The 14,678-nt window shown below is 47.8% G+C and overlaps 1 protein-coding gene across 1 annotated transcript; it reads right to left on the reverse strand.

The window, feature by feature from the left end:
* On the reverse strand, positions 1-13,610 carry LOC134412735 (cathepsin Z-like). Its single transcript, XM_063146750.1, has 6 exons — positions 13,354-13,610; positions 11,357-11,520; positions 7,337-7,516; positions 6,034-6,184; positions 2,307-2,469; positions 1-464 (listed from the first exon to the last, which is right to left on the reverse strand). Exons 1-6 carry the CDS (start codon positions 13,482-13,484, stop codon positions 351-353), a joined length of 903 nt encoding a protein of 300 aa, XP_063002820.1. The 5' UTR covers positions 13,485-13,610; the 3' UTR covers positions 1-350.
* Between the last annotated feature and the right edge of the window lie 1,068 nt (positions 13,611-14,678).

Consider the following 14,678-nt stretch of genomic DNA (forward strand, 5'->3'; position numbering starts at 1 on the left):
TGTTTGTTGTCTGTATAATTTCACACATGGTAAATCCAAGTCATTTAAGAGCTCTGCTCTCAAGCCTTACAAATGCTTCTTACACAATTAAAACTCCTTCACCCCAGCAACCTATAAGGTGTTGTTGTTTTTAAAAATCACATTTTACTAATTTCCATATGGAAAAAATTAAGGTGCTTGCGGACTCTTCCTCGTACAGTGCAGTCACTACATGCGGTTCATTTGAATGTATACAAAAGGAAGACTGTTCCCAAAGTCCCCGATTAATGGATTCTGCAGAAAAATCAACTCGTCCCTTTGAAAAGAAGAAACAACTTGCTGGAACAGTCCTAAGACACAGCTGTGCCCCATCAGGAAAGAATTGGGTCTCCATAAGAACACTCCTCTTCAATAGCAAGGTTGTAGTCTGCTCCTTTCCCCCCTTTGTATGCGCTTGTCACGATCCTGAGCCATCCTCGTTCACCCTGCAAGAAGTTCATTTGCATTCGTTACAGCCATATCATGAGGAGTTCAAGTTCAGCCAATTTCTGTATCTTACAGCTGAAAATGTTAGTTGCAAAATAAGCCTTCTGCTTTATGAATACTGGGGGGGGAGGAGAGAGAGCGCACGCACACCCAATCTAGCAAGGGTGGCAACAGATTTCCATGGGCAAGTTGTGCTGCTTAAGCAGAAAGATGCTACAGGGCAGAAATCGCGTGAGAAGAGATCTTGGCACACAGAAGGAGGTGCAGCTCTCTAGATGCTTTAGGGTGGATTCCTGCATTGAGCAGGGGGTTGGACTCGATGGCCTTGTAGGCCCCTTCCAACTCTGCTATTCTATGATTCTATGATCAAGAGCCCTAGTGTGTTCACGGTCACAAAACACACTGATGCAGTCCGTCACGTGAGGATTGCTTTCCATGGCTCATTTGGGATGTGAGCTGTAGGGTTCTATGGCTACTTCCCACAGCAGAGTTCAGGTTAAAACATTCCTTTATCATTGCTGGAGGGATTACTAACGCTATTGGCTTGGATGTTCTGCTCATGCAAGCAGAGAGGTGGGTGTCTCCCATCTTCCTACACTGTTCCAGAGCGTCTCCTAACCCTCTGGAGTGGATTGCGGGAGGGGATGTAAGGAATTTCAGCTGGAGGCAGGAAAGCCCTGTTCTATAAGTGGAATCCAAACCACCACCACCACCATTATTATTATTATTATTATTGGCTGCAAATGGTAAAATAAATGTATCCGTCAGATTAAATGAATTTTAAATCATTTTGATTGACAAAACACGGCCCTGATTAATCAGGCAGCAGATGTTTTTGCTATCTCAGGTGCACGTAGTACTTATAAAAACCTGAGGTGGCAAGCAGCAGCTCAGAAGAGGCATTCCCTTTGAGAATGCCTCTTCTGTGAAGATGCTCAGTGACAAACATGCACGCATCCTCTAAAACAAAGGAGCTGAGCCTGTTTCCCACTAAGAACAAGTGTTTTGCTCATACGCAAATCTGTGTGTAGATAAGTCAGCATCCATATGACTTAAGTGGCCAGGATATCACCAAAACTTTTAGAGCAGCCTTCCCCAACCTAGTGCCTTCTGGATGTTTTAGATTACAACTCCCAGCATTCCTAACCACTGGCCATGTTGGGTGGGGCTGATGGGAGTTGAAGCCCATAACGTCTGGAGGGCACGATGTTGGGGAAGGTCATTTTAAAGGTTCAAGTCTGCTCTTCCGCCACCCTCAGAGCAATCCTATTGTCCGAGGTTGAGGGAGGTATCAGTGACAGAACATCTCTCATGCCCACAGCTTTTTTGTGCTGCTGGCATTACATTTGTTTCTGTTTCCTTTCCATTGACAGCAATGGCATGGAAACTGGCCGCAGCTGCTCCAGGGCTGGCATAGTTTCGGGTTCGATCCACAACTGTGTGGCCAGGCTTCGGATTCTGTGGATCTGAGCCAGCCCTTGATAAGCCCATGAAACACCCTGTGATGGGCCCTGCTACTATGGTAAACAATGCCAGTGGCTCAACCACACCTGCAGACCTTTCCGTGGGGCCTACTGCCAACCAGGAAGCCTACTGCCAACCCACTAGTGGACCTCTCTCTCCCTTTCTGTTGGTGGAGTAACACCTCTGCTGTATCCTCTGGCCCCTCAGCCAGCCTCAGGGGGAGCTTAGCATTGCTCTGCTAGGGGTTCAAAACCAGCCCCCAAATTTTACAATATGCACCCTGCTCATCCATCAGAACTTTAAAAAAAAACAAGAGAGGGGGAAAGAGAGGGAGAGAGAGAGACGGTTCTTGTTAGTGGTCTCTGTGCCCTGCTTACCCACGGCTCGCCCCAAGAGTTCCGGACAATCCAGTATTCAGTTCCATTTTCTACCCCCCAGCCAGCAACAGAGATGATATGGTTTATTACAGCCCCTCGGGAATATTCAGCATAAAGTCCTCCAGTATATTCATCCAGCTTTGGAGTGGCACTGATCCCACAACTGTTTAAATGAAATGACATTAATTAAAATAATGAAAAACCAACAGCTTCGAATAGCCACTCTGGGTAGGTCACAAAAGTTAAGAATTTCTACCTAGTTCTTAAGTAAATGATGCAGATTCCAGTAAAAAAATATGCAAAATGCTCAGACCATGCACCAAAGACTGGTTTGGGTATCACCTTGAGACAAATTGGTACTCCTGTTAGATTGAAAGTGCAATCCTGTGCCTGTCTATTCAGAAGCCCCACTGAATTCAATGCATCGCAGTCTAAATAAACTAAGGGCGTGATCCCTGGGTACTCCGAGGCTTACGAGTATCCAATGAATTTTAGCTAGATGGGCTTTTTCACCCATCTAGCTGAGAATAAGAGGAGGGGCTGAGGCTGGGGGATAGCTCATATTCCCACTTCCCCAGTCCCAGCTCTCCCTGCCCCCCACCTGCCCCAGTATGTCCCCTTTTCTTCCTCTATGAGCTCAAGTTTGTGATCTCACAGAGGCAGCCAGCAGGGCTTTTTCCGCGCCGGCTGCGAGGGGATGAGAAGTGCGGACTCCAGGGTCCGAGGTTGGAGCGCTGTCTCCAGCCTCGGATCCAGGAATCCAAAAAAATCCTATGTCCCCCAGACGCTTTCTATGGCCTGCAGGATTTCTCCCTAAATAACAAATCACTTGGGTAATTCAGAGTTACTTTCCGGAGTTACTAACATAATAAGGAGGTGATTGTTAACAACTAAGGGAACGCCTGCGACAGGCTCTTAAGGCAAAATGGAGATGGTTGCTGTTTGAATGCTAGTATTATTTATTTATTTATTGCATTTATGGGCTGCCTTTTTTCCTCCAAGGAACCCAAGGTGGCGCACATAATCCTCCTCCTCCTCCTCTCCATGTTATCCTCACAACAACAGCCCTGTGAGGTAGGTTGGGCTGAGAGTTTGTGACTGGCCCAAATTCACCCAGTGGGTTTCCATGGCTGAGTGGGGACTAGAACCCGGATCTCCTGACTCCCAGTCCAACAGTTTAGCCACTACACCACCAAATATCTGGCAATTTAACAGAAGAGTCATCAGGAAATTATTGCTAATCTAATTGTAACTGCAAGAACTGGAATTAGCTAATAAACAAATTTCTGCTGAAGGTTCTCTACTAGAAGGCTGGCTAAAATGGAAAGCAGACATTATACACGGAGAGAAACTTACTCACTGAATGAGATTATGCAAAGAGCAAAACTGTAATTACAGAAACTGTTTTGAAAATTGGAACAAGCGTGTAGTTTACTGGAATAGGCAAGTCAACCAAACTGTGCCTGGAGAAATTTTCAGAGCAGTCCTACTGGTGGGGGAGGTCCAAGACAGAGGAACCCCCTTATCTAAAGTGCTGCTACGCTCACAGCGGTAGGGTGGAAGGAAGGAACAGCGACTTTTTCTTCCCCTTGCTTTTAAGGTTTAAAAGGGGAGGTGTACATTTCCCCCAAATCTTCCCATCCCCTCAGGAATGAAAAAAGCTATTGATCCTGCAGGTCCCCACGATCTGCCCCCAACATGCCCATGTAATGCTCCCTTTCAACAGAGAGGCAGAGGTTTCTACAGCAGTTGGGAGAGGGGTTGTGTGGTCTGAACACCCCCTGTAAGGTTAGACCTCTCTCTGTGTCTCTGCCCCCAGAGGGAGAGATCCCAAATATCCTACAGCCCCTGGGATACCCTCTTAGGAATTACAGAATTGGAGACTTTTCCATTTTAACATTACGCAACTGCTTTGATTTTCTAAAAAAAAAAATATTTTAGAAATCCTATGCACATTTAGGCAGAAGAAAAGGCCTACAAGTCCCAGCATGCCTGGCAATTGCAGGCCTTTCTTCTATCTAAACATGCACAGGTTTGCGCCTTCAGATATTTTATTTATTTAAACATTTATATCCCGCCCTATATCACAAGGATCTCAGGGCAGCGTACGGATAAAATCATACATATGAAATAGAACAATAAATATACAATTCTAAAACAAATTAAACCACTAATATGTTAAAACCAATATGAAATTTTAAAACAGTAAAATCCAATTAAAACAAGACAGTGTGCAAGCTGGTGGATTTAGCCATCAAAAGCTATGTTAAAAAGCCATGTCTTAACTTGGCGCTGAAATGAAGCCCGTGGGGCCTCCAAGGGGAGGGCATTCCATAACTGGGGTGCCGCAACAGAGAAAGCCCCCTCCCATGTCCCACCATAGCGTATAACTTGCGTTGGTGGGGCACAGAGAAAGGGTCCTCCGACAGATCTCAGCTCTTGGGCAAGCAGATATAGGGAGAGGCGCTCCCTCAAGTATCGAGGCCCCAATTCTGACCGGAAACGTATTGGAGCCAGTGCAGTTCCTTTAAGACCGGTGTTATATGGTCTCTATGAGCTGTTCCAGTCAGTAGTCTAGCTGCCGCATTTTACACTAGCTGTAACTTCTGAGTCATATTCAAGGGCAGCCCCACATCATCATCATCATCATCATATATTTCTTACCTGCCTCTCCGATTGGATCGAGGTGGGGAACAATGATAAGCATAAAATACAGATTAAAAACATGGTATACCAGCTGCGCCCTTATCTGGACAGAGATAGCTTAGCTACAGTTATCCATGCTCTGATAACCTCTCGTTTGGATTACTGCAATGCGTTATACGTGGGGCTGCCTTTGAAAACGGTCCGGAAACTTCAACTGGTGCAAAACAGGGCAGCACGCTTACTAACAGGGACTGGCCGACGAGATCACATCACGCCAGTCCTTTTACAACTTCATTGGCTGCCAGTCCAGGTCCGGGCCCAATTCAAAGTGCTGGTATTGACATTTAAAGCCCTAAACGGTTTGGGGCCAGGTTATCTGAAGGAACGCCTCCTCCCATATGTACCTACCCGGACCTTAAGATCATCTACAGGGGGCCTTCTCCATGAGCCCCTGCCAAAGGAAGTGAGGCAGGTGGCTACTAGGAGGAGGGCTTTCTCCGCTGTGGCACCCCGGTTGTGGAACGAGCTCCCCAGAGAGGTCCGCTTGGCGCCTACACTGTACTGCTTTCGTCGCCAGCTGAAGACCTTTTTATTCACTCAGTATTTTAACAATTTTAACTTAAATTTAAATTTTACTGTTTTAACTCTGTATTTTAATCCTATATCAACTTTGCTGTGTGGTTTTATCCTGGTTGCGCTTTTTATACTGTATTTCGTAATTGTGTTTTAAACTGTTGGGTGTTTTACTGTGGTTTTAATTTTTGTGAACCGCCCAGAGAGCTTCGGCTATTGGGCGGTATAAAAATGTAATAAATAAATAAATAAATAAATATACACTGTTTAAAAACATACTAAAAACATACTAAAATATCCTAAAATTCTACTGGATAGGCCAGTAGAAAAGCGTGCATTGCAGTAGTCTAATTGGGAAGTTACCATTTTTAACCCCTTAGAGATGTTTTTTCTATTAAGCAGTATTGTTGATAAAATAAATAAATGAATATTTTAAAAGAAACAACAAAGGAGGAGAAAAACGTGAACCCAGTAATAATTTCACTTATGCAAGCTTGTGCTGCTTTACCTGATAGGACCATGTGCATAGATTTCTGCCATCATTTTTTCTCGCCCACTGAGGTAGCCAAAATCAGCAACTTTCCAAAGGGTGTAGTTCTTTATCACGTGACATTCTCCAAAAGTAACGCATGTTCCACACTGGTTAAACTTCTTACATGCTGCAAAGTAAACGAACAACATCAACTGATGTGTTTGATTTGTCACAGAGAGTACAGTTCATCTTGCAAGAAAAATGACCAAACGATGGTTCACTTCACAAAAGCTGATGCCGGGTCGTATTTATTTGCATCATTTCTACCCTGCCAGTAACTCCTGTATGCATTTGCAAGGCTGTAAATAAATGTATAAATCAGTGGTTCCCAATTGGTGGTCTATGGACCCCAGAGGGTCCGCGTAACCGACCCAGGCGGTCCGTGGCACCATTCACAAATTCACCATTCATTTCTGGAGTCCACCGATGACCAATTCCTACCAGAAGTAAAATATAACATCACTGAGCACCTGCGTGATTTAGCGACTAGCTTCAGAGATTCCTGAAAACTCATGGATAAGGAATACTTCTGAATGTGGTGATGTACAACTAACAACTCGATCTGCGGAAGAGCAAGATGCACTTGTGATGGTTCATTGAAATCATTTTTCAAAGAATATAGACTGGACCAATTCTGGGTGAAGGTTTTTCCTGGTTATAAGAAGTTAGGTGAAAAAGCTTTGAAACATCTAGTTCCCTTTTGTTCCACATAAACATTTTTAACATTTTGTTATATGAAGAACAAGCATAGAAATTGGCTCAATGTTGATCCAGATTTGAGATTAAAAGAAGGAAATATTGAATCAGATGTGGAAGGGATTGTTCGGGACAAAAACAGGCATGATTTCTCCCAATCACATTTAGGTTTAGTAGCTACTAGACATGTCATAATTTGTTCAATTGTAAACTAGACATTAGTAAAATTAAATTCATCTTTATATTCCTAACTAAATCATTGTCATTTTTGCGTGGGAATATCACAAATGTCACAATTTTTATGGTCTGTTTTTTAGTACCTAAAATCCTTTGCTTATTAGGGGCTACCCCTTATTTTCTCCAAAAAAATTGCACAGGTAACTACCATAGAGATAACAATTTTTTCAAAAGGAGGGGTCCATGGCTTGGCATTTGGAAAACAAGGGTTCTGCAGTACTTAGCTAATTGGGAACCACTGGTATAAATGAATGCTGCTGCTTGCATTTCTTGCCTTCCCTTACAGACACTTTTCTTTGCAGCTTTACATGCAGGAAGGAAGCCTTGGCACTTTGCATTCACGCACGTTGGTCTTTAGCTTGATAGTTGTTGCAGGTCTCGTCGGGGATGCCGTGGTCGTGAGCGTACTGCCATACACCTGAGTCGTCTCCTCCATTACAGGTCCCGGCACCGGCACAGTCAATTACATTCTGAACCGAGAGATAAGCAGAGGGCCAAACGCCTTTCCTCTTGACATTGATGCGATCTGAGAGACAAAGGGGGGAAAGTGTTTGGGACCCAGATGTAAGAGGTAAACTATTTGCTAGTGGGAGATTCCCAATGGGACCTCTTGATGGTTTTCATTTTTACTTAAAAGTACCCATGTGGGGTGGGGGCTCTGAATTGGATTACAGTAGGGGTGTTGTGGGAGGGGGTACTGGTATTGTTTCTGCAGCAGGTAGATCATTATCTTTGTGGGTTGGGTGGGATGGAAATGAAACAGGAAAAATGATCTGGGTGGGTGGATGGGGTGGGGGACATTAAACACCCTGATCCAATTCCAAGCTCACCCCCATAGTGCTTTTAAAATTAAAAACCACAGGAGATCACAGATCTGTTTCTCATCATAACCCCTGCCTTAATTTCCACTCCTCCAACTCTATCCCCTTCTGCTGACTGAAAGCTGGTGCTGCCAGAAATCACAGAATTGGAGGACACTTTAGAGGGCTTCTGGTCCAACCGCCTGCTAGGGCAGGATCTGCAATACAGCTACTGCACCCTGACAAATGGTTAGCCAGTCTTATCATAAGAATGTAATAAGTGCTCTGCTGGTTCAGACCAAGGGTCCATCTAGTCCAGCACTCTGTTCACACAGTGGCCAACTAGCTGTCACCAGGGACCCACAAGCAGCACACAGTGCAATAGCACCTCCCACCCATGTTCCCCAGCAACTGGTACACACAGGCTTATTGCCTCGGATACTGGAGGTAGCACATAGCCATCAGGGCTAGTAGCCATTGATAACTTTTTCCTCCAGGAATTTATCCACACACACCCCTTTTAAAACCATCCAAAGTGGGACATCACTACATCTTGTGGTAGTGAATTCCATAATTTAACTATGCACTGTGTGAAGAAGTCCTTCCTTTCATCTGTCCTGAATCTCCCACCAATCAGCTTCATGGGATGACCCCGGGTTCTAGTATTTTGAGAGGAGGAGGAAAATGTCTCCTTCAACACCTCCGTCAAAGAAGAACCCCCCCCCCCACTTCCCAAGGAAATCAATCCCACTGCTGAACAGCTTTCACTGTCAGGGGGTTCTATATAATGTCCACCCCAACCCCCCCCAGAAAAAGGAAAAAAAGGGGGATGAAATGGGGGGGGGGACAAATTCAGAGGAAACCCCACCCCATCAAAAACAGCCCACTATGGACTGAGCCTGCTGAGTGGGCATGAAACACTGGTCAACTGTTGGGTGGGGAAGTTGAAAATGGGGGTGGGGATAGAATGGAGTGGCTGAAACCCTCAACTCCACTGCAAGATTTCATTGCAGGCCCCACTTATACTTGTTATTATTAGTGTGAAGTCTTATCTGTTATTATGATTCCTAATAAGCCATCAGACATCATCATCATCGGTGTTATGATCCAGGAAAGCATTTGGGGGCTCAGACTGCATTGGGAGTCTCAGAGTGAATGAGAGCAGGGGCTGGCAGATGGTAGATTAGGACCTACTGACAGTCCTCTGGGTGACTTGCAGGAGATTGGCCAGGGTTTCCAACTTCCCAACATTTTAACAATAGCAAATAAACTTCAAAGATATCTGCCATGCCTGGCCTTGTGCTAATCGCTTCTCTTGGTGTTCCTCACCTGTAAAATAAGAGCTTTACCTGGTTGTCTTCGACCAGGTCTTTGTGCAGCTCTGCTGGCCACTTGGATTCTTTGTGTTACCCAAAATATCCCTGATCTAGAGTAACTCAGATACAGGTCTGTGTTTGGAAATGGCTCATGGGTTGCAGTAGGTAGCCGACGCCTAGTAAGCTTTTAGGCCCTCAACCCCACAAGCCCGAAGTCTGCCCACCACTGCTGTAGGGCAGACATCAGCCAAACCCTTGTTTCCCCTTCAAATCTCAGCTGCTCTCTCAACTTCCTCGCAATATGATCCTCCGTGGCTTCAATCATTCCCCAGAATAATTTCCCTTTGTTCTAAAACTACTTACCCATTGCACAAGACAGGGGCAACCACTCTAGTGTGTCATCCAGTTACAGGGTTGCAAGGCAGAAAAGTACATGCTTGACTCAGCACATCCAGCGAGGCGGCTGCCCTGAGGTCCCCTCCCTGTGCCGCACCATGTCTGCTTCCCAGTGTGGCTGGCTCCAGGGTTTTGAGGGCCCTTGGACAAGACGCCCGCAATGGACCCTCCATCCCCGCCTCAGCGACTCGACCTTCTCGCCACCTTCACCACCAGCTGCTCTTGCTTCCTGCCCTCGCTCTTTCCATTGCTACTAGGGGTGTGCACGGACCCCCCGATCCGCCCCGCGGGCCAATCCGAATATTTCGGATCAGGCCCGCTCCGCCCCGCGCCGCTTCGCCCATAGTCCGCTCCTCTTTGCCACGGAGCTCCGGCTCCGAATCGGAGCTCCGCAGTGGAGGGGAGTGGCGCCAGGTAAGGCTCCCTCCCTCCTCTCTCTTACCTGCAGAGCCCGGTAAGGGACCAAGGGGGAGGGGAGCCTTACCTGCGTCCGTCCGTGGTCCCTCGGCTTCTTCAATTGAGCCCATGGCTCAACCAGGAAATCTGGGCCGCAAGTGCGGCCTAGACTTCCTGGTTGAGCCGCGGGCTCAATTGAAGAAGCCGAGGGACCGCGGACGGACGCAGGTAAGGGAGGGGGGGGTTACTGGGCCCTGCCGCTGTCGCCACATGAGCGACAGCAGCAGGGCCCGGTAAACCCCAATTAACTTTCTTGCGGAGCTCCGGATCGAGGCGAAGGATCCGCCTTCACCTCAATCCTCTTCGCAACGCTCCACCGGCCCCCCAATCCTCTTTGCCTCCGCTTTAAGGGGAGGTGAAGCACCCCACTCCGCTTCTAATTCGCCGGTCCGATTAGAAGCGGAGCACATCCCTAATTGCTACTGCTTGCTTGTGTCGAGGAAAAGTGTGAATGGGCTATTTTATCTGTGCCCACCCTGTTTTGATGTAAGCCCCTTCTATCAGAAATTAAGTTCTGTAGAAATTTGATCCAAACTGGAACTGAAAATGTATTGAGTTACACTTGCTCAACCAACAAGAAGTGTTGACACATTAGTCAAAGTGTGAGCCTCCCAGCGAGGACAGGAAGAATAGTAACCACAAGGAACAGATGTTCCAGGATTGCAATACCAATACCCATTTACGTATTGTTTCTCTAGTCTTAGAATTATTTGCACTCTACACATGCATAAATGCCTTGTCTATCATTGGTTACTGTATTGCAAAACTGTGTTATGATTGGTTTATTATATGAGGAAGTTCTGTTGTTGCTTCTGAGGATGTTGCCCTGTAAGTATCTTAGCTTTGCCTGCAACTAGTGGGCAGTCCTTCAGATCCTCTAGGGCAGCCTTCCTCAACCTGGAGCGCTCCAGATGTGTTGTACTACAACTCCCAGAATGCAGAGCTGGCTGGGGTATTCTGGGAGATGCAGTCCAACACATCTGGAGTGCCCCAGGTTGAGGAAGGCTGCTCTAGGGGTTGCCACCTTGCAGCACTGCAGGCTGCTCGTAATAAAACTTTTCCAAGATGAGAGAAATTGTGTCTTGAGAGTCTTTGACCGCCCACTCAGGGAACCGAGGGAACCTGCTCTTTTGGGTTCCACGACACTTACTTGACAGCCAGAGAGCCAGAGAGCAAGCAGGCCGTAGCAGCTCCTGCTCCTCCTTCCCACAATGCATGGCGAGGTGCCGCAGTGAATGAATCCTGGGGGATTCCAAAAGGCTATTTGTGATACGGCACACAGCTAAAAGGCATTAAAAGGACATCCAGACCTTCCACTAGGTGTGCACCACAGGCCTGTGTGTATTTTCTCATTCTGAACAAACTCAGGGTTATTCCTCATATGCCACAAGCCCCTACCTGCCAGGGCGCTGGTGCTGCCATGAGCCCAACAGGACCCACAGTACTGTGGGATGTGCTGGTTGCGCGTGGCGCTCACGTAATTGACTCCATCGACATTTCGCCAATCCCAGCTCTTGGGCAGTGCAGAGATGTCCAAATATTCATGCGGACGAGGGTAGGTTCTGTTTGGGAAGGGAAAAGGCAAGCAAATCCACTCTTTGACCAGTGTTTGATAAGCTAAGTAACAATTGCTCAATGATCTCTTTCATCTATATTCAAGCCTTCCCCCAAGTTGCTTAAGACAACGTGTATCGTTCTCACACCCACAGGTACACACAAATGTTATACTCACAACAACCCTGTGAAGTAGGTTAAGCTAAAAGAGAACTAAGCCAAGGCCAACCAAAGAGCTCCATGGCCAGGCAGAGGCACCACCAACAGACTATGGGCTTTATGTCCAGGGGGCCAAAAGTCCAGGAGGGCCTGATAGCTCCTTTAGAGTTTTGACTGAAACTTGGAACGGATTCACTGGCCCACTGACATCAGAGCCACCAGCCTCCACTGTGGCACCCCTGTGGCCAAGTGGGGGATTTGAACTTGGGTCCCCCCAGTTCTAGTCCAACACTTAAATCCAGCCTTACCCAACCTGGCTGGAGATAATGGGAGCTGTAATCCAAGACCTCTCTAGATTGAGGAACGCTGCTGTAAGCATTACAGACACCCACTGTGTTTTACCTGCCCTCATCTGGCAATCACATGACTGCTCCTGTGATCTTAACATTCTTGGAGATCATGTGATTGCCCAAGAGGCTGTGACCACAGCAGCTGTTGAACTGCAGCCTGAAATCTGGTACAAAATAAACTTTAAGAGGAAAAAACACTTAAGTGTGTGTGTGTGGGGGGGGGGGGGAATTTACGAGCAGCTGAATGAAGTCTGCACAGATTACTGATTTACCATTGGGGATGAACCCAGAAACGGAAGGCAGGAATGGTGTACCTTGAAACGGGCATGGCTGGCTATAATGCAGTACAGGAGCCCTCCACCCTTACAAGCAGGCCCCTTGTAATTCCTTATAACTCACATGAATAAACCTGGAAGAACTCTCTCTCCTGGTGTCCCTACTCACAAATCACTGAAGAGGAATAAAGTGTTGAAGAAATAACCCCCCACCCCACCACGCCCAGCAACCGGACTAGCACCTGGAGACAAGAGTCCAGTTCCAGAGTGAACCTGCATTGTGTCCATTCATACATTACATTTGACCCTGGCCACAGCATATCCAGTGCTCCATCCTTCAGGTATTTCAACCTGCCTTTCCCATATTCAAGCATAGGAAGCTATCACAAGCAGCTCAGAACGGTTTAGGGGTGGAACATTAAATTTTCTGCTCACAATAGCCCGGAGAGGTAGGCTTAGGCTGGGGGAACGAGTAGTACGCCAAGGACCACCCAGCCGGCTTTACGTTCCAGCAAGGGAATTTGAACCCAACTCTTCCGGCTTCAAGTCCCACGATACTACTTCCTTTGGTAAAACCAACTCCAAGAAAGGGCACTCGCAGCCCCGCAGTGGAGACCGAGTCCTCCTCCTCCAGCTTGCTAGGCTAAAGGCGGAGGATTCGGGCGCGCGCAAAGGAGTCGCGCTGGAAACCCAACCGTGCGTAAAAGCGGCGACTGCGGCTCGCCCATTTCTCCGGGATTTCCCAGTGACGGGGAAAGCAGACTGGAAAGTAGCGGCACGTTCCCGCCAGCCGCAAGCGCCGCAGTTGGGCTCGTCCTCGGCAGGGCGCGCGAGAGATGAGCGGGCACCTTGGGCTACTCCACCGGGCGCGTGGTTCCCTCTATGGGAAGGGGGCAGAGAAGTAGCTGGATCCCCACGGATGTTTAAGTGAAAGGCACTTTTCACATGCTCCACGGCGCTTGAGCATATCAAAAGTGCTTTTTCCTTCCAGTAACCATGGGATAACGCTAACTTTACATACGCCAGCCCCACATCTCCCGCTTCTGACTGCTCTTACCGGACGGCGGTGGGTTTGCGTGGCAGCGGCTTGTAGCAGCTCTGCCCTTCCTTGAAGTAGACGCTGGCGCCAAGGCAACCGCCGAGCAGGGGCAGCAGGAGGAGAGCCAAGCGGAGGCAACGCCCGTCCATGATCGCCCTGGAAATGCCGGCTGCACCACGGGAAACACCGCCGCCTGCGACCGTGCCTGGGAAAGTACAGCGAGGCTGGGCGGCGCCGGCTTCCTTGTTGCTCTACCGCCGGACTCGAATTTGAAGCCTCGTCGGACTCTTGCCCCACCAGGCCGACCTTGAAGGCTGCGCCCTGGGCTAGGAGGGCGGGAAGCAGCTGCAGCGAAAGGGCCCCGGGAGCCGGAAATCGGGGTGGGTGGGGGCAGAAGTTTGCAGCGGAGTCACCTTTGCTGGGTGGTGGTGGCGTGACTGGTTTAGCTGGGATTGCGAAACCCCGGGGTTGGCCGCCTGCTTAGCGATCCTAAAAGAAGCAAACAAAGCAAAACCGCTCGGATCCTCGTGATCGGTGTGCGGAAGTGCCTCGAGTGGCCCAGCATCAAATCGCAGCTTGCATCCAAGGGGCCTCCACCCCATCGCCAAACACGGATCCGAGCAGGGCTGGACCTCGGGGCCAAACCCCAGGACCCTTTAGCCAGGGTGGGGTGCAAATGACCCCTCGGAGGGCGGCAAGTGATGAGGGCAGCAAGCGCAAACTCCATTTTCTTCCTCTACTCATCGTGGCGCGATGATTTCAGGGAGTTTACAATGTTGCCGGGTAGACTTTCATTGCTGCCTTAACCTGAGATCATAATTAGCGTGTATTGTGTGCGTGTGTGTGTGTATGTTACAAAGCAGCTTCTCAGCAATAGCCTGTATGTGTGCCATTGTAGCTGTTACATCTTTTAATCTTCCCTTGCTGTTGTGAGGCTATAGTCTTAAAAGGTAACTAGCAATACTTTAAATAACCCCCCAAAATGGCTTTTACATTTAAACCCCTGACAAAAGGCATTTTCTAACATCAGCAGGAAGAAGAAGAAAATACAGAACAGTAAACGGACTCAGAATTTGCTTCTGGAGACATTCCATGTTTGTGCAGTACCAGTCAAAATTAGGACTGGTGTGCCTTCTGGAGCATTAAATAACAGTCCTAAATTTAGACATCCATCCTGGACCAAGCGCTGAATTAAACAATTCTACAAGTGCTGCAATGCTGCTCTGGCAGAGAGCCCATCTGTGTCAGGTACCCAGAGCTAATGAAGGTGATAACTGATAAATGCCTTAGGCCTGTATGTTTTCTTAATATGTGCTGCCAACTACCATTGCATCCTGAATGCC

The sequence above is a fragment of the Elgaria multicarinata genome, chromosome 1, assembly GCF_023053635.1.
Source record: "Elgaria multicarinata webbii isolate HBS135686 ecotype San Diego chromosome 1, rElgMul1.1.pri, whole genome shotgun sequence".
Lineage (NCBI taxonomy): Eukaryota > Metazoa > Chordata > Lepidosauria > Squamata > Anguidae > Elgaria > Elgaria multicarinata.

Bases quoted from the DNA above. Each gene is read 5' to 3' on its own strand.
- LOC134412735 (XM_063146750.1), bottom strand. From the start codon at position 13,484: ATGGACGGGCGTTGCCTCCGCTTGGCTCTCCTCCTGCTGCCCCTGCTC. The intron at 11,521-13,353 runs GTAAGAGCAGTC...CTTCCCAAACAG, and splicing joins CGCAAACCCACCGCCGTCCG to AACCTACCCTCGTCCGCATG. The intron at 465-2,306 runs GTAAGCAGGGCA...AACTTCTTGCAG, and splicing joins ACTCTTGGGGCGAGCCGTGG to GGTGAACGAGGATGGCTCAG.